The 20,450-nt window shown below is 41.8% G+C and overlaps 1 protein-coding gene across 1 annotated transcript in view; it reads left to right on the top strand.

The window, feature by feature from the left end:
- Nucleotides 1-19,393, top strand: part of gli2b (GLI family zinc finger 2b) — a 107,564-nt gene extending 88,171 nt beyond the window's left edge. The window contains exons 8-14 of the mRNA XM_036587212.1: nucleotides 2,789-2,899; nucleotides 6,104-6,241; nucleotides 9,583-9,732; nucleotides 10,468-10,632; nucleotides 11,681-11,968; nucleotides 15,947-16,274; nucleotides 16,378-19,393. Coding sequence (XP_036443105.1) covers nucleotides 2,789-2,899; nucleotides 6,104-6,241; nucleotides 9,583-9,732; nucleotides 10,468-10,632; nucleotides 11,681-11,968; nucleotides 15,947-16,274; nucleotides 16,378-18,665 — 3,468 coding nt within the window. The 3' untranslated portion in view covers nucleotides 18,666-19,393. The remainder of the gene's footprint in view (nucleotides 1-2,788; nucleotides 2,900-6,103; nucleotides 6,242-9,582; nucleotides 9,733-10,467; nucleotides 10,633-11,680; nucleotides 11,969-15,946; nucleotides 16,275-16,377) is intronic.
- Nucleotides 19,394-20,450: the final 1,057 nt, after the last annotated feature.

The following is a 20,450-nucleotide window of genomic DNA, read 5'->3' as shown; positions in this document are numbered from 1 at the left end:
TGCTATATGTAAAACACTGTATAATCAAAAATCATCTGACTATTTTAAATGTGGCACCACTGGCTCTTTTTTGTGAGTCAGCTTATTAAACCCCAGAAAAATAAAATATTATGGTGCATATCGTGTATCAAGAAAATGTTGCGATATATTTTTGCCACGTCGCCACTCCAGTTGCCCCCTTTGGCCCAGAGGTGGTTTAAACACCTGAAATCTTTGAGTGTTGATGACTGCTGACATCACAACAAGGGGATAAAATGCGTGGGGTATAGCATTATTATTTGCCATTATTTTTTTCTCCAATAAATCTTGGTAGTTAATACAGTGCTGTGCAAAAGTAAGAGACCACCCTTTGTTTATTTAATATCCAGTCAAAACCGCCACTGAATACAAGTTATACATTTTTTAGGAGATATTTCTGAGGAGGTTAAACAAGATAATCCACTTGCATAAAGAAGAGGAAAGTCAAAGGGAAAGAAGTGAAAAAACTGTTTCCAAAACTGGTCTTTAAAAAATGATCGAGAGCTGCAGAGAAAATGAGACTCCTAACGACATGCAAGCCCTAGTAGATCATCAAAAATGTCCCCATCAGATAAACACCACTTAAAGTTTCCATCTGTGAGAAGACAACTCAGTGCTGTGGGTCTGAAAGGATGTGTAGCTGTCAAGAAGCCATAAGTGAGAAAGGAAAATTGGCCAATCAAAGTAAGATGCTGGTATTCTCAGAACAATGGACTAACCTCAACATCATCGAACATGTTTTGGATTACTTGGACTGTGAGAAGCAGGAAATGCAACCAGCGTCTAAGACTGAACTTCAGCAGAAATTCAGATTTTCTTCGAAAATTTTAAAGCAGTTCTAAAGAGAATGGGAGCTGTAATGAAGGCAATGAGTAGACATGAATATTGAAAAATGACATATTTAGCTGTTGAGGTTTCTTCATAGTTAAATATGTTTTCTGCTTTGTTCCTGATGCTGGAAAATCAACTAACTTGAAATAACTTGAACTTAATGGCTGTTCTGACTGGAAATTAAATAAATGTTCATCTCTGACTTCTGTGCAGTACTGTATTTCCAGTTAGTGCCAAAGAAAGAAAGGAAGTATGCTTATTTGTATTAAAAACATTTTGAAAAGCTTGGTTTCCCCAAACCTTTGAGAAACAGTGCACAGTGGTGCAGGCTATGAGATTAAGCAAACTGTCCACACACACACACACACACTACCACCACTATGCAGTTGAGGTATTTAATTAATTGCACACTTACAGTTCACAGTCTTGGTTCAGTGTAATGTGCAGTGCTGTTCTCAGTGTTCTAACTTAGCCTGAGTGTGACCCGTATCTTCTCCTCACACAGCGCACCCTACTCAGCAGCTTTTATGGATGATGGAAGAGCACAAAGAGGCAATGCTTAACATCTGCTTAACGGGCCGCACGCCTCCTGCCTTTATTTGTCCAGGGTCATGTTTATAGCGTTTGTTTTGAAATAGTGGGCCTGGCTGGCCCCAGACCCTCTGTAGTGGCTTTTGGGTGTTTGCTCTAAAGCGCTTATTATCATATCTGTGGCTGTAAACTCCCCCAGCATAACTGCAGGATCCTGAGTTACAGTCTGTAATTCCTGCCCCCCCCACACTGACTCCCACTGCCTCTCACTTAACCCACAATACACACACACACTTGTTTTTATGCTGCACTGTCAGGACATGAGGTCATACATATCCCATATATATTTTATACAGTACTGTGCAAGTTATTCCTTTTTCAGGAGATATTTCTGATTAGATTAGATATAAGATAATCTACTTACATGAGTAAGGGATGCATGAGGATAGGACTCCTGACAAACATGCAAGACCTGGTAGACCAACAAAACTGTCCCGATTAGATAAACAGTACTTAAAGCTATCATCCTTGAGGAGAAAACCAAGCTTCACTTTTGCTTCAGAACTGAAAAAATCCACAGGTGTTTCTGACCATCCTTTCACTGTGAGAGCTCAACACTATGGGTCTGTCAGGATGTGTAGATATCAACAAACTGAGGAAAGGAAAAAACACAAAAAAGAAGAAAAAGAAACATTTAATATTGTGTTTAGTTGCTGAAGCCTCTTTGTAATTTTCTGTTTAATATGTTTTCTTCTTTTTTACTGACCGAACTCAAATGAACTTGTGTTTAATGGCAATTTTGCCCCAAAATTAAATAAATGAAGGTTTTGCACAGCACCAATATATACTTATATGTCCCATATGTAAGTACCTATATGAAACAAGGTTGCTGTTACCAATAATATATAATAATGTAATAATGTAATGTGTCACACGAATTCTGACATTATAGGTTAGCCCTGTTTTTCTCTCGTCTTCCTACAAAGTCACAGGGTTTCAGTCCAGATAATACATAAAAACAAGCACAGATGCACGCACACAGAGCTCAGGCTGGGGGAGGTTTGCTGATCAGAACCAGGTTTTGTGTGCAGCAGAACTGTCACATTCAGCGTTATTGAACTCCAGAGCCACACACAGGCAGCAGCTTCTCTATATATTATATATTTATACTCAGCATGCTGTGTTCAGAATGTCATTGGAGGCAGATGGGCTGTTTTGATACTGCTTGTGGGCTCCTTAGAAAAAGTCTAAATTGTTTAGTCTGTGTTGTGGTCCCTTACCATACACTCTTCCCCTGGGCTTTCAGCTTCATACAGCATCAAACATCAAAAACCTCTCCTCTCCTCCGTTCTTTCCATCATTTTCTCCTCTCAGTGCTCTCACCCCATTCTCTGTTTCTTCCCGTTAGAACACGAGTGGCGACTCAGCGGTCAGCAGCACAGTGAACCCGCTGAACATCAAAAGGTCAAAGGTGAAGATGGAGGTGGAGGGCCCACGGCCAGCCTCGCCCTGCTCTCCGGTGAGAATGCCTCTCCATCTCTCTCTCGCTCTCGCTCTCTCTCTCTCTTTTTTATTTTATATATCTCTAAAGGATCTAACCCATATATTACTTGCCCAATTAAACAGACCAATTAGTGTATCTTTATTTAAATGATATATCAGAAAATCACATTCAGGAATGAGATGCTATTTTGAACAACAACCAAACATACTCACAGGTGCTACTGACAAGTTGTGCATTGTAAGCTTATTTATAAGTGCCTTATGTTGTATTTATATTATTTAGATGAATTTCTTCTGTTTATTTAAAAGGGAAGTTTACCAGTTTTTCAGAATTTCTACATAATGAAATTACTTAAGATGTAAACAAGTCATTCAGAGTGGTTTGATGTAAAATGCACCATTCTAGAGACAGAATTGTATACAGTGGTGGCAATGTAGGAACCAGATATCTGATGTCTGTAAAACCTAAAACCTACTGTTTATATACAGTTTGGGAGAAAGTTTAGGCCTAAAACTATATTTTTAAACATATTCATGGTGAAGTGGATTGTGAGGAAAAATAGTCTCTTTGTTTTTTTTTTAAACCACTATTTTACCATAATCAACATTGCATTTAACACACGTAGGCATATTGTTATTGTTTTGGGATTGTAAATAAAACGTATATTTGTATTGTATACATTGTGACCCCTGGTTCCTACCTTCACCACTGTGAAGAAATCTGAGTTGATATGTTTTTCTACAATTAACCATTTCACATCAAACCACTCAGCAGAATTCACCTTTAAGTAAATTGACTGAGAGCAATACTTTACATTTGACTCATCATCGTCAGTAAAGTACAATTTAACTAAAGCTATTGTTTTATTTTCAATCAGCCAATATTGTCGGTTATCGGAACTGTTCGATTTAAAATCCATCAGTATATCGATGATCTGTTTCGTATCGGTCAGGCTTTACTCCAAAGCAAACATGTTGGAGTAATTTTACTGCGGCCGTTTGTGTTTTTTTCCGTGCTGCTGTTCAGCTGATGGCAGAAAACAGCGGCACATCTCCTCTGTGTCCTGTTATGCAGAGAAAAGTGTGTGGGTTTTTTTTTTTTTTGCTCACGCCGGCTCTGGCGCTGATCAGTGAGCGGCCGGAGGACCCCTGGGAGCCCCACTGCTCCCCCCGGCCCCCTTCCGCACGCGCCGGCATGAGAAAAACTCAGCCTGATAAGAGCTTTACATCCGTTTGTTTTCTCGCTCCCTCCGTCCCTGGCTACTGTGTAAACTGTGCCAGAGCACTTCATTTTAATGAAGTATTGGCTGGCCGTTATTGTCATCTGAGGGCCCTTTTTTCTCTCTCCCCCTCTCTCTCTCTCTCTTTCTCTCTCTTTTTCTCTCTCTCTCTCTCTCGCTCTCTCTGCTCATCTTTTGACAAATTTGTGGCTGCACTCAGCAGTGAGGCAGGCTGGGGTGTGATGCATGGGGACCGAAACACTGCAGTCGTCTTGGGGCCAGCAGAATTGATGAAGATAGCTCACAGGGCAGAGATAAACATGCTGCAGTCAGCATGCTGCTCGCTCGTGCGCGTGTGACCATACACATACACACAACCCACAGACTGAGTTGTAGCTCAACTTAAACATCACATGCACACTGAACACTGTGATGTGTGTTTTTGTGTATGCATACACTGAAAAAACAAATGTATTGAGGTAGCTTGATTCAAAGTTCTTTATTTCCACATGAATGAAATATATTACATCAATACAATTTTGTCATTCAATTTACTTACACTTTTGGCAGTAATTGTGTTGGAATTATATACTTTATTCATATAAAAATGATATATATATTTTGCACAATTGGAACCAGCCAAGATTGAAATCTGACCAATTTATTATTTGGATTTTGGTCAGTCGGTGTGGCAGTTTTATGGTGTAAATAATGAACCACCAGAGAAGTGCCCTCATGCTGTATTTAAATTGCTTATAATACACCTACAGTACTGTGTGGCTCAGAAACCACCCTTTTTTCATTTCGTTCCAGTCAAAACAGCCAGTAAGTACAGATTAGTCATTTTCAGTGTCACAAAAAAGCAGAAAACATGTATTTACAAAAAAAGCCTCAACAAATAAATAAAATATAATTTTTTTTCAGTATTTCAATATTTCCACATTTTTCGTAACAGCCCCTCAAGAGCTACACATCCTTATAGACTCAGTGTTGAGTTTTCATCTCACAGTGGAATGATGGACAGAAACACCTGTGGATTCTTTTAGATCTGAAAAAGTAGTGGAGCTCAAAGATGAAAGCTTTAAGTGCTGTTTATCTGATGGGGACAGTTTTGTTGGTCTACCAGGTCTTGCACAGTTGTTAGGAGTCCCATTTTCTCTGTATCTTCTAATCATTTATTGAACAGTTTTTGAAACTTTTTCCCCAGTTATTTTCCTTTGACTTTCTCCTTTCTTATGCAAGTGGATTATCTTGTATCTAATCTTCTGAAAAATAAATAACCTTTACTTAGTTTACTTGCACTTTTGACTTGACTAGATCTGGATTTGATTCATGTTATTTAAATAGGCAGCAATTTTTTTCATGTAACAATTCAAAATGCCAGTTTAGACAATTAAAGATATAATGTAATTTATTTTTTTATCTTTGCTAATAGAAAGTACTAGAAATGTGCTTGTGTGTTTCATTAGCCTACAGAGTGTGAGGTTTGGGTATTAAAATAAATAAAAATTGGGCTAATAAAAATCACCCAGAAAGAAAAAAACAAATCAGAAATCAAAATCACCAATAAAAATTCCTGATGTGTGCGCCTCTCATTTGAACTGTACGTTCAGTTCAGGTTTGAGACACTACATGCAACTCACTATCTGTGTTCCATCTAGAGCGTACTCTGTCACTACTTTCTCACACACACACACACACACACACACTAAAGACTGCTTTCAGTTTATTCTCTTCTTACGTTTCTTTTCTTACTTCTTACAGTTTACTTTTCTCTAGCTGTCATATTTAATTAAAAGGAAGTGAATGAAAGTGAAAAATATCTTCTGTCCATCGCCAATTCACTCAAATTAGAGACATCTACTTCTGTGTAACATAAACAGACTGAAATTTGAAGTGCTCGATAGTGTGCACATATGGCATGGGAGCGGTCAGTGTTGTTTGGGGGGTCTGGATGGTGGGAGTTAAATGTCACCATGCTCTCTCCTTTCTGCTCTCAGGACCCTTCAGGACCGTTGGACCCCAAAGAAGAGCTGGACAGAGAGGAGGGGAAGCAAGAGCCCGAAGTGGTGTACGAAACCAACTGCCACTGGGAGGGCTGCTCCAAGGAGTACGATACACAAGAGCAGCTGGTCCATGTGAGTGCTTGTGTGTGTGTGTGTGTTAGTAATCCACTAACTGAGCACAGTACCAGTACTGCAGTTTGCTACATACTGCTATTGCAACGTGTTGCAGTATATTAAAAACATTGGTAAATAATAAATGGAACAGTAAAGGACTGTATACAGCTGGGCAGTATGACAATATTTATCGTTATCGAGCTAAATTCTATCACAATAAGTCACAATATGCTTTTCAGAACATAACGTGGGTATCATCAGTACTTAAAAAATACTTCCCAACAGTTAGTCCTGTTTATTTGGATTTAGTGCAGCCCACTGTGTAAAATGTTGAACACAAATAATTGAGTTCATAGTTTTCAGACTTTTTTTTAGTAACAGACACATGATGGTATATAAGATGATACATCTGTGTTATTGTGTAACACCCCCCCACCCCACATAGAGCTCTCTCTGTCTAACTGTCTTACAGTGAGTTACTGTATAGATGGGGTTTGAGCCAGTTCCTTCATGGCTGCTTTAAATCCAGATGTTTTAGACGTCTGCAAGAGCAGATTAGTGTCACAAGATCACGTTGTCCTCTGACCTTCTCACTGAGGATTTTATCCACCTTTGACCCCTGAAATCCCAGCAGAACTCTGTAATGCCAGATGCTCCAAGTGACTGGTGTCATGCTATGTGGCTCCAGTTCTTGCAGTGTAGAGGAAAGGCCTGCATAACTAAACTGTTAGATAAGACCACAATGGGTTCCTGATCAGTCAGTAAACCATTTTTCTGTTGTTTAATAAAAATCTGCTAGTTTATTAATGGAACAACATTACTTGTGTGACATCTAAAATTAAATTTAAAAAAAAAAAACAGCAATTTGTCAACTTTTCTAGTTTTTTCTTCAGAACATACATCACTTTCAGCATCATCAACAGCAATTATAAGATCAGGGGGTTCACATCACACATATGGGGGCCTCCAGGAGGAAGAGAACCACATACAGTCATGTGGAAAGGTTTGGGCCCCCCAGTCAAATTACACATTTTGTTGACTCTCGAAGTGGAAACAAATTAACACATCCTCTACAGAGAACAGACTTGTGTGCATTTTGATGTACAGTTGCCATTAATTTGCTGAATTTAAGATATTGGGGAAAAAAATAATTTAACATATTAGAAAAAAATAAAACAAAATATATATATATTTTTCTAACATGTTAAACTGTTAAACAGAGACTGTGCACTACAATTTGCTGAACAATTCCATGTTTAAGGTTTTGTTGAGGATGTGTCGACTTATTTTCATATAGAAAATTAACAAAATATGTCATTTGTTTTTACTGGGACAATGGTACAGACCTGCAGTGAGTGAAAGCATGAGAGAAAGAGAGAGAAAGAGAAAAGAAGAGCGACAAAAGTAGAAAGGGAATAAGACAGAAAGAGAGAGAGAGAGCGCAAACAGAGAGAGTGAGGGGGGAAAAAAAATAAAAAGCTAGAAATGGATGTAGAGAGAGAGACAGAAAGAATGAGAGGAAGATAGAGTGAGGGGGAAGATGATAGATAGATAGATAGATAGATAGATAGATAGATAGATAGATAGATAGATAGATAGAGAAAAAGGGAGAAAGAGAACAAGACAGAGAATGATGGAGAAAAGAGAGAGACCAGGAGTGAAACAGACAGAAGACAGCGCGAAAGAGAAATAAAGAGAGAGCAGAGGAGAGAGAGTTTGTTCATGGTTGATTGCTCTCTGTTGGTGATGATGTGAGATCTGAGACTGGCCGATCTCTCCCATAATGCACTGCTCCAGAGGGGAGCAGCACAACATTCTCTAGCATTCCACCCAGCCAGTGGAGCAGAAACGCAGCGTTAACTGAGGAGGGGGGCTCAGTGTGGCACACACACATACACACTGGAATTCTCAGACTCTCTCGTCCCCCTGTTCAGTTACACAGCTTCGGCTGGATTTTCACCAGATTACACACTGCTGATTGTTTGTTTATACAAGCAATACACACTCTGATAACAGGTCATTATGGTCTTACAGAGGAACAAAGGCTTCACTGTGTGTGTGTGTGTGTGTGTGTGCGCAGCCTTTGCCTTGTTATCAAGGCCTGCCATTAAGAGTAACTCAGTGGGCAAGCTTACCAGATGATGGAGTGTGCACAGATGTGGACTGTAATGATGGTCATTGTGGAGGTGGCTTGTGAGAGTGTGTATGTGTGTGTGAGTGAGAAAAAGAGAGTGGGAATATGTTTGTGTGTGTACAGTACTGTGCAAGTCTGAGACCGAGTCTGAGACCACCCTTCATTTATTTAATTTCCAGACAAAACAGGCCAAAAAGTTAAAAAAACAGAAAACTTGCATTTAACAGAAACTGACACAGAGCCTCACAACTACATATAATATCAGATGTTTCAGTATTTACTGTGTCCATCGTTTGCCTTTATTACAGCTTCCATTCTTTTCAGGAGACTTGCTTTCAGTTTTTCAAAGAAATCTGCAGGGATATTTTTCTACACCTCCAAAGTCTTAGAAGTTGGCTGTATTTTCTGTTTCTCCTGATCCAAGTAATCCCAAAGTCCACTCAGTGATGTTGAGGCCTGGGCTCTAGTATGGTCAGTCCATTGTTCTGAGAACACCAGCAGGTTGGCTTCTTGACAGCTACACATCCTTTCAGACTCATAGCACCGAGTTGTCTTCTCACAGTGGAATGATGAACAGAAACATCTGTGGATTTTTTTCAGATCTGAAGTAAGAGTGGAGCTTGATTTCCTCCTCTCTCTCAAAGATTAAAGGTTTAGGTACTGTTTACTTGAAGGGGACAGTTTTGGTGGTCTGCCAGGTCTTGGACGGTTGTTAGGAGTCCCCTTAGCCCAGCTTTTGCAAACGTACGCCAGATTAGATTTTCAGGAGAGTTTCTTGTTTCTTCTTGTCTCTAATTACCATTTAGAGTAACACACAAATCTAAGTGTGTCAACACAGACAGCCTTAAATACACTCCACTTCACCCAACCAAAGCCCATCACATTTTCTTGTTCAAGGCTGTCAGGGCGGACAGCTCTGATGGATGGCGTGCCTCTTAATTTGGCAGATCAGCAAACAAATTCCTAAGAAGTTCCAATTGTGTTCTTATCCAAAGCTTTCAAGAGAACACAGATTTACGCTGCTACCTCGCCGCCGATGCCATTTGTATTGTCTTTTTTTAGCATGACATGCAAAAACAGCATGGCCAATTAAGATTAAACACAACATTGACATTACAAAGAGAGGCCAACCCCCAGATGCCCAGAGAGCAAATCGGCAGAGGAAAACAGCACGAGACTCCAGTGTGGCTACCAGAATTAACACTGTGCATGTGTGTGTCTACAGCACATCAATAACGAGCACATCCATGGGGAGAAGAAGGAGTTCGTGTGTCGCTGGGAGGAGTGCTCCAGGGAGCAGAAGCCCTTCAAGGCCCAGTACATGCTGGTGGTGCACATGCGCAGACACACAGGGGAGAAGCCACACAAGTGCACTGTGAGTGAAGCTTACCCACAAACACATGTACACACAGCATGAACATTACACGGACATAGTAGAAGTTTGGAGAAAGTTTTTCCAATAATATAAAGCCAATTTGATCACACATATCGCTCTACAGTCAAAACCTTAGTATATCTGTTTATTTCACTCAAAAGGTTTTGCAGTTTTTGAAGTGCTATTAAGTGGAATAAAAGTGTCCGATACTTGTTAGCTACACTGCCATACAAAAGTTTGAAATCAGTTGTTGTATTAATAATTTCCGCAGAATCACACGTTTTAAATTCAGTCATAAAAGTTTGTTGCATGCTGTCCAGTCAAAACCTTGAAATTCTTTTTTTTTTTTTTACATCATTCAAAAATGCCAGCTGCCTTTTCCATTCTGTGAGCATTTTATGATGTACAGGGACCAAACAAAAGTTAGATTTTTCAGTTGGATTGTTGATTTTCATATTCCAGTCAACACGATATAACATGTTATTGAATAAAATAACAATCACTAATAAGACAAATGATTCTAAACTTTTGAACCATAGTGTACCACACACATACTGCTTATGCCCCAGTCATGCCTGAACACAAACACTATCTGTTTGAATCTTTCAAGCTTTGATACTCCACAGCTCTGTTCTGCTTTCTGGAGGAAAGAAACATTTTTCATAACACAGTCGAGGGAGTTCAGGATGTGACTGTGGCTCTATTTTGATTGTTCTGTGTTTGTGTGTGTGGCAGTTTGAGGGCTGCTCGAAGGCGTATTCCCGTTTGGAGAACCTGAAGACACACCTTCGTTCCCACACTGGAGAGAAACCTTACGTGTGTGAGCATGAAGGCTGCAACAAAGCCTTCTCCAATGCCTCGGACCGGGCCAAACACCAGAATCGCACACATTCCAATGAGGTGAACTAATGCACACATACATACACACACTAATAAAGACATTCACCCAAACTGTGCCACACGTAAAGTGGTGGTTTGGCCAAAAAATCTAATTTACACTATTTTCCCCTTATGCCAAATGTAGTCGATCAGCCAAGACCTGTTTGGTGTCTAAAGTTTGCTTCTTTTGTTTTGCACTGAAGCTACGAGGCTAATGGAGCTAAGTAATGAAAGCTTATAGCTGCCAGGTTAGCACGGTAAATTCTGCTTGCCTAAATCATCACACACCTGCCTCTTGGCTGATCACTTACACTTAGGGCAAGGAGAAGATTGTGTATTCTTGATTTTTATCCGAACCATGGCTGTAAGCTCCTCAGAGGTAACAGCAGGCTGCCTTAAACCATATTGTATGATGTTTATTCTGCTGGACTCCTACTCCAGCATTTGCTCTTATGACTGAGCTTTAGCTAATCTACTTCCCTGTGGCAGTAACGAACTACTAACTACCTAAATTCTTTTTCAGCATCCGGTTTCAAATTTAGGCCAGAATTAGATTTGTTCGTGTACTCCCTCATCATGCTTAGTGATCGCTCCTAGACGCCCAACCTTGTCCCATTAACAAGCTCTGCATGCAAGTGTGTGCGTGTAAATAATGAGGTGTGGAACTAATGAGCATGGCAGCCCACAATGCATTAGTGAGAATCAAGTACATCCCCTACGGAGAGAAAGACCACCTGCAGATCGCAAATATAAAATGAAACCTCACGCCATTTCAGCCCTTCGCCTATCCATCATGGCCTGGAGAGAGGGAGAGAGAGAGAGCAAGAGAGAAATAGAGATCCCCTCATGCTAACTTTATTAGCAAACAGCCATGAATCATGAATACTTAGTGCTAGCACAATCAGCATGTCACTGCCCCACACAGTAATCTATTCCTCTAATTGAGCATTCACATAAAGCTCCATTTGAAGCTAATCTGACCAAACAGGGGCAGATAAAGCTCTAATTCAGAGTCGTACATTTGACTGTTAGAGGACGTCCACAGACTAAGCGCTATTTGTCTTTGCAGAAACCCTATGTGTGTAAGATCCCCGGCTGCACCAAGCGCTACACAGACCCCAGCTCGCTCCGCAAACACGTCAAAACTGTCCATGGGCCCGAGGCACACGTCACCAAGAAGCAGCGGAGTGACCTGGCCCCCCGGCCTCAGGCTCCACCGCCCCGAGAGAACGGAGAAAATGAGGTGGGGACCAAGCACCCAGGACGGGGAACACAAGACAAGTTTGAGGCCAACAGCACCACCAGAGGCATGGAGGACTACCTGCAGGTCAAGTCTATAAAGACAGAGAACTCTGTGGTAAGTTTCCTTTGCAAACATCCAGCCTCATATTTGTGAGTGTACGGTGCTTTAAATGTTTCCTGCAAAAGTCTTGTGGATTCAGTACATTTTTAAGTTTTTGCTAATACGCTGTCACTGTCAAAACAAAACCTCAAAATCACATACAAGTGGTAACTTTACAGGAGAATCATTCTTAAGTCGTTTTGGACCATTTCTACTGCTCCAAATAATAAATCAGGATTATTGGTCCATTCATTACGAAATGTTCTCACCATATACAGGGCAGCGTATGAAAAAATAAAAATGTTCTGATATGACAGTGATTTTCACAGTCCTTTTTTGTTGCTGCTGTAAGGAATGGTTCAGTGAAAAATTTAATTTACACATTTACTTTCCCCAGATGTAGTTGTTCCACTAAGACATGTTTGGCTTCTTTTCTTTTGTGCTGGAGCTACAAAACTAATGTTGCAGGCAAATAACAGAAATTAATAGCCACCCAGATATTTTCTGTAAATACATCCCCAAAACGTCTCCTAAACTGCAGCCAGGTCTTCATTAAAGCAATTCAGACTTGTCAGTATGACTTACTTTGAACTATAAAAATGAACAAAACTTCAGTGTGTAGCCAAACTCAGCCGGCAGCAATTTTAGACAAGTGTTGTGCAGAATTCTTACTCATTTGCAAAATTCGACTCCTTTATGTTCATGCGCCTCACACAGGCTTATGGACACTACATTACGTTTGTGATTTCTACTGTTATATATTTTTAAACATATTTACAGAAATCACAAACATAATCTGTAGCATCCGTATGCCTGTGTGTTGTGCAGATGAAAAGCAGTCAGAATTCATCACAACACTTGCTGTCAAAAGTGTCTGCCCAGTGCATTCAGTGTGATATTTTGTTGTGAGTCATACTGTGTCTTAACCACATAGACAAGTCTGCTCAACCTTAATACCTAGGTGTGGTTTAAATTGGTTGAGTCCTAACAATTGGGGCTGAAAGATTAATTGTTATTACATTCCAATTTGCAAGAGCTGAAATTTTTAGCAAGTTTCAAATGTCATAAGTTTTAGAAATAGTGGTGAAATGTAAATTAGTAACACAAAGCTTGTGAACTCCCTGTAGATTAGTTAGACCAATCAGAAGCAACCAAACAAGCATCTGCTGTGTACTTCACAACACAACCACAATCTAACTGCCAGTCTGGTGCAGTACATCCAGCATTCAAACCACAAGCCAGCGAAAGTAGATATGCTGGTCTTCGTGACAAAAAAAACAGGCCTGCTGCTGAATTTAGAGATAATAATTTTGTCATAAAAATTACAACTACATACTTTCCCCAAAACATTCAGCTCTGCTATCTATCCTTTCATTAATTTATTCATTTCTATCTACTGAACTACAACAGTGGGTCCCAACCCTAGACCTAGAGTACCTTTCTCAAAAGCATATTTTGGCTTTTTTCTTCTCTGTCACACATGATCCAACTAATCAGCTATTTACCAATCTACTCCTGAAGTGAAGTGGGTGAGTTAGAGCAGGAAACACTGTGGACAGCAGTACTTTAGGACCAGAGCTGGAAATCACTGCATCTGTTGTTAAATAACACTTCTTTGATGTGCTTCAATACACAACAAAACCAGCATGTAATTTTAATAAAAGGCATTGTAGACTCAATATAGCATACTTTTGCATGCCAATAGTTTGTTGGTGTAGCCACAATATTTTATTCATTTATAGTTAAATATACATTAAAAAGGTTGTCCTGTCTATCAGAGGTTGCCCTAATTGAAACATACTAACAAAAGCATGCTCAAACGATCCGTCTCTCCAATCCCTCTTTCTCTCTCTAATTGCGGCCTGCCCTCTCATCTCCCCACCTCTGCTTTCTCACTTTCCGTATGGACAGACGTTACTGAGGTGAGCACTATGTTCTAATCCTGTTCTATTCTCTTACTGTGCTACAGCATGTTTCATTCAACATTCACTCAAAAATGAGTACAGAGTACGTCTCATTTTGATAATGTGTACTGCAAAAAATTATATAATGGCAAGTGAAAGCACTGTAAATGTCGGCAATATACCTAATATATCTTATGATGAGGTTTCTGTAAGAATATTTTGAAATAATTTTACCTACTTCTAAACAAGTTTACTTCTTCTAAGTAAATAAATATAAATTATCTTACAAAATAATGCTTGAAGAAAGTAAAATGATCTTACAGAGCAGTAAAATAATTTCTTTGGAAAAGATCACTTTAAGTAAAAATGTGTTGAATGAAATCATAATGTTTAGATGACAATATAAAACAACATCTCAATAAAATACAACGTTATATTAAGAAATGTTATTAGCTATATTTAAGGTGCTTTCACCTGCCAAGATATCATTTTTAACACTATTTTGTGTTTTATTTGTCTGTTGTTTTAGAGCCGTTTTACAAGAGATTCACATAATTTTTTTAAAAACTCATTCAGTACAGGCAATGGAAAGATAATATGCTGAATGTATCACAACTGTTTGGATTCATATTCCTTTGTAGCATGAGATTCTTTGAAACACGGACTATCTCTTGATTTCCCGTGGGCCCCCACCCGCCCCACACTCCCCCACACCCATCACAGAGATCTAACCCGTCCGCCACTGCAGGATAAAAGCCATTACACAATTAATATTCTATCAGTGGGACCGTTTTTGTGTGAGGAACAAATAGTGTCAGTGATCACGCTGTGATCAAGAACGGCTTGGCGGTTCACATCGGGACGGAATACATTTGCGTCATTTGGGCTGCGCGGTGAGATGACACAGATGTGGAGAGGCTGTGTACCGTATTTATGTTGGGAGGGTTTCCCCTTTGTGAATTCAGCCCAGCCCGTATGCATAATGCACAAGACGCTGCATTAGGAAATAGCGCTTTGTCAGTCATTTAACCTTAGCTTTCTTAGACAATCACAAAGGGGGGCCAAAATGGAATATTTGCACGTACATATAGAGACAAAGGGAATGTTTGGTCACTTGACAGAGTCAGTTCTCCAAAGGGACATATGAAACTGCTCTTGAAATTGCTGCTCTTCATGTAGTCTCACGGGTCCAGACGTTATCTCCTAGCTAGAATAACAAGTCTGGGGACAACCTAATAAACTTCTGTTACTGGATTAGGCAAAATCCACTGCTGAAAAAAGGGTACACCCCTCTGAAACCCGCCCCCCAAAAACTGTAAAATGTACAAATCCTGTAATACGCGCTTTATTAACATCCGGAGTACAATTAATAACTCAAGCAAACCAGACTAGCAAGTGAAACACTATCATTAGATAACAGAGGGACTTTTTCAGCCATGCTGACCGTTTACATCCATGGGCTAACGTCGGACAATCTTGACAAGCACCCCGCCACCACCCGCCATGAGCTTCACCATCATGAAGCATTAAATTGGCTTAGAAATTTCACACTCTGTTAATTCCCACCCATATTTAGCCTGAAATTTCTCAAGGTTGTCCCCAGATGTTTTCGATATGCTCATATGGCTTGTGACATGAATTATTTGTTGCCCACACAGCCTCTCCGCATCTGTGTCATCTCACTGCGCAGCCCAAATGTTACAGAACAACAATCATTAATATTAGGCTACTGAATATCTATTGAAGAATTTAATGAAGTTGGTCCTTTACTATAAAAAGTAAGCATCTTAGGAAGTTTTGGAGGGAGTATTTTAATTTATGTTTAAAACGTACAGTTACAGTTTTGTATGGGAATTTATTCCATATACAGACAAGCTTAAGGGTGGTAATTGCATGAGTTCCGTTTCTGCATCCATTACACAGCTTTGCTTGTTTCTGCTGGCTCATCCTTATCTTTGGGGCTGCCTACTGAAGGCATCCCTCTGGGTACTCAGCTCAGTATAATAAAACGATTTCTTCTTGCTTTCACTACAAATCTGTTCAATTATATACTTGGCATCCAAGTAAGCTTATGCTCCTCCTCCCTCAGATGTATCAGTCCAGCCCTGGTGGTCAGTCATCATGTAGCAGCCAGCCGTCACCGCTTGGCAGTGCCTCCCACCATGACGGTGGAGTAGAGTTGGCAGGCCCTGGCGGGGGCAGCCTGGGTGACCTGAGCGTGCTGGACGACATGCCCCCAGTGGACTCCACTGTCTCCACGGGCACACTGGGTCTCCACCTGCGCAGGAGCGCCAGCCCAGCCCGCAGGCTCAGCCACCTGAAGGAGGAGAAGCTGAAGACAGTGAGGAACTCGTGCTCCTGGGCAAACGCTGCTCCGCAAGCTCTCAACAACAAGCTGCCACCCATCCCTGTCAGCGGTAAGCCTACGAGCGTTAAATATAATTACTACACATACAAGTATTTATGTATTTTATGTTATGTATATCACAGAATAACAATACAGGAATTCTATCTTCAAAGGTTCCTTACTGGTGAGCTCTGGGGGTGTCGGCGATCCTCCTCTACCAATCACTGGCCTGCGCCTAAATGAGCTTTGCCCTGGTGAAACAACGGTTCTGAGTCAACTAGTCGAGCGTCGGGACAGCCTAGCAAGCACCACAAGCTCAGCCTACACGCTGAGCCGCCGCTCCTCCGGAATCTCGCCCTGCTATTCAAGCCGCCGTTCCAGCCAGGCCTCACAGCGCCTCAACAACGTCAGCTCTGCTGACTCATATGACCCCATCTCTACAGATCTGTCACGCCGCTCCAGCGAGGCCAGCCAATGCGGAGGCTTGCCTGGCCTGCTCAGCCTCACCCCTGCCCAGCACTATCGGCTCAAAGCCAAGTACGCTGCAGCCACAGGGGGTGCCCCACCCACACCCTTGCCCAATATGGACCGCATGAGCCTGAAGACACGGATGGCCCTGCTGGGAGATTCTCATGAGACTCCCATGTACCCACTCGGCTTACATGCCCAGGTGCCCAGGAGGTGCAGTGATACAGGGTATGCCGCCACCACTAGTCTGATGCCTCACGAGGTTCCAGGCAGCACTGCACGTCGCGCAAGTGACCCGGTTAGGCGGGTGGGTATGGATCATCAACAGCACCTCCACCAGGCACAGCATTACAACAGCATGAACAGCATGAACCCTCAGGTGTCCCCGCACCTGCCTGTCTCCAGCCGCCACCTGGCATTGCAGAACTATACTCGATCTGATAGCAGCCTGCACAATACCCTCCCATATCCACCACGCCCTCCCAGCATCTCAGAGAATGTTGCTATGGAGACCATGGCAACTGACATGGATGGTCAGAATGCTGGGGCTGATGAGGACATGGTGTTGCCAGACGATTTGGTTCAGTACCTTGCTTCCAGTGGAGATTCCATTCAACACACTGGACCTGGACACCGGCACCAGCAGACGCAGAGTTTCCTTGGCAACGGTCCCCCTCCACAACAGCCATGTTACTACCAGAGACGCATGGCCGTTGTGGACAGCAATATAAATGGCTTAACTCGGCAGACCTCAGCTTCCTGCCAGATGAGTCCCGCGCAACAGCGCTCCTTCCCTTCCTCTCCTAGTGCCAGCAAGAGCCACATGCCCGTGCAGTGGAACGAGGTCAGCTCAGGGACAGTGGAGGCATCTCCAAGCCAAACTAAGCAGCAGCAAGCGCTGGGGTGGGGGAACATTACCGCGCTCCAGCAAAAACAGAACTTTGGCCCCTTACAGAACCACAAGTCCAACCAGCAAGTGGGACCCATGAGTCAAAACCTAGCACATGCAGCTCAACAGAGTTCTATGCAGAGGAATGAGTTTATGGCCCAGAGAATGAACAGTAGCCAAACTCCAAGGCAGCAAGCCAACAAGAGCCACCACAATGAGCATATGTCCGTTCAGCACAGCTACCATCAAGGCCTTGACACTGGTTGTAACCTGAATAGAAGTGACAGCCAAGATCCCTCTTGTGGTAACATGACAGGAGGCCATGTAAGTTTATTGTCTCCATCAAGGAAAACGGTGCAGCCCCTGCATGTGCAGAATAACAGGGTAAGAACTAAGCCAGGGTCCACTCAAAGTCATGTCACTTTTGAGAGTAATCAGGGAGATTATTCCCATATGAGTGGGAATCAGCAGAGTGCTTCGTCCCAGAATCCTGTTCTGAACGGAAACCAGGGCTTGCTGCAGCCCAGGCCGCCCACAGAACCCAAACCCTACAGCAGGCAGCGCTCAGGGCCAAGCACAACAACAGCACAGCAAACCACCTATCCACAAACCAACTTCAGCCCGGCATACAACAGCTCTGAGGCCAGCCCCAAAAAGCCTGTAGACTTGGGCATTAATGGCACCAACAGCAGCACCATGTTCTACACGGGGCAGATCCGTATGTTTGAGTCTAGCAGTCTGAGCTTACCTGGCACGGCAGAAGTAGTGCACTGTGGGATAGATACCGTAACCATGGCTACTGTGGGCTCTCCAGGAACCAATCAGGTCTCAAGCACAGTGGACTCCTCCAACGGGGTGGAGCAGCCGCAAATTGACTTCGACACCATGCTGGACGATGGTGACCACTCCAGCCTCATGTCAGGAACTCTAAGTCCCAGCATCCTCCGCAGCCTCTCCCAGAACTCCTCCCGCCTCACCACGCCCCGCAACTCAGTGACTTTGCCTCCGGTGCCCGCAGGAATCGGCAACATGGCCATCGGAGACATGAACTCCATGCTGACTGCGTTGGCAGAAGAGAGCAAGTTTCTTAACATGATGTCTTAAAAAGTTCAACAAGAAGTAAAATGTGATGAAATGAATAAAGAGTTTGGTATGTTATCTGAACAGAAATCTCACAGCATATGCTTTTTTACTGTATTATCATGTATAGCATTAGTCCAGAGACTTTGTGGTAGATTTTTCTCTGTTAAAATAAGCCATATTTTGCCTTAGACCAGTATATGTACTGTAAATATATATGTATACATGCAGAGAATTTGATAAGCCTCAGTCCAGTATTTTTGTATGCTCTTTTACAGTGGTCAAATGAAAGCAGCATTAAGTGCCTTGCTATGCAAACGCATATGCAGGAAGCAAAAAAGAAGTGACTCTGTTGAGGATACACAGAAATTTTGTACAGTATGTAAATTGCAGCAAATGATTTTCCTTTCACAAATGAATGGGAGAAAAAACAAAACATCCACCTGAATGGTACGGAAATGTAGACTGAAATGCAGAACTGAAAGCTTTTCGTCTGGTGACGTAGTCTCTTCTTCAGTGTTAAAATTATGCACCACTCATCTGCAACTGTGAACGACGCATTTCAGCTGAACAAAGCTGTCCCAGTGTCATCCTAACAAACCCTAGGTTTAACCTCGAAAGACAGTGACATACAAATGTTCACAGAAGAGCTTCTCACTCTTTATTTGAGCTTGGACTCCTGACATGACATTTAAGTGTGGTTTTCTTGTTTTTTTGTATGTGACCAGACACCTTTTACGGGGCTGGCTATGTAGATATCTTTTGTACATTTTTATTAAATACAGTATTGTTGTTTTTCTACTCTAGTGTTGTGTGGAGAATCTTTTGAAATCCAGGCTTGCGCAAGGCCCTGTAGTAACTTTTTTCTGCCTCACTTATCATTGGTGTCTCGCTGAAGCCTGAGCCAAGGTGGCCCGTTCAACAAACTCCAGCTAGCCTCTACATACACCCCCATTTAACGTTGGAAGCATATAAGTGTTGATTGCTTTAATAATGTAGAAGCAAACTTTTTTCCTTTGAAGCCACTTTTCATCCTTTGCCAACAATGCAATTCTCCTCCGCATAGTGTGTCAGGCACTTGGGTATCTTTCCCACCTAATCACGTGGAAAAATGCTCCTTTCTTTTGTACTTTCAGCAATGGACACAATCCCTACACTTTTCGGCAAATACACAAAAAAGTAAGGTTATAAAGATAGGGAAAAACACGGAAGGCGCATACTGAGCAGCTTGCTAAAGTTAGCCGCCATGTTTTCCAAAATGAGCAGTGGCAGATGGGCCTGGGGGAGCAGGCTGCTGAAAGCACATTAAACACATACTTGAAGGAGGAAGAGGTCCAGGGACGAGGCCTTCGGAGTGAGCCGCAGGAACAAATGGTTTTATTCTGACAGCAAATTCAGCCGAGGCCTCGTTTGATCTGTGGTTTCTGATAGCCGGAATTTTTTATTCTCTCTGAGAAACTGAGAGGGGGAAAATAGCCTGAGGACGAATAAAAAAATAAAATAATAAAAAAATCTTTACAAGAACTTGTCTAAGAGATGAGGCTGAAAGGGAAGTTGATAAGAAACGTCCAACAGCATGATTAGAGAGGCACTGTAGAGGAGTGACCCTGCTGACCTTTGCCAGGTGCCTCATTTGTCTCATAATTAGACACTTGTGTGCAGTCAAGGCTTATTTTATTTTGTTAACATTGAATTTGGTTTATCTGACAGTAGTGGAGCTGTTGGGCACATACATATAAATTGTTCATACACTGACTAATCTCTGTTGCAACATTAAGAAGCCTACTGAATAAACAATACACTTCATAA

This window comes from Colossoma macropomum, unplaced genomic scaffold (assembly GCF_904425465.1).
Source record: "Colossoma macropomum unplaced genomic scaffold, Colossoma_macropomum, whole genome shotgun sequence".
Lineage (NCBI taxonomy): Eukaryota > Metazoa > Chordata > Actinopteri > Characiformes > Serrasalmidae > Colossoma > Colossoma macropomum.
Note: the sequence above shows the minus strand (reverse complement) of the source record. Positions and strands in the feature narration are given on the sequence as shown.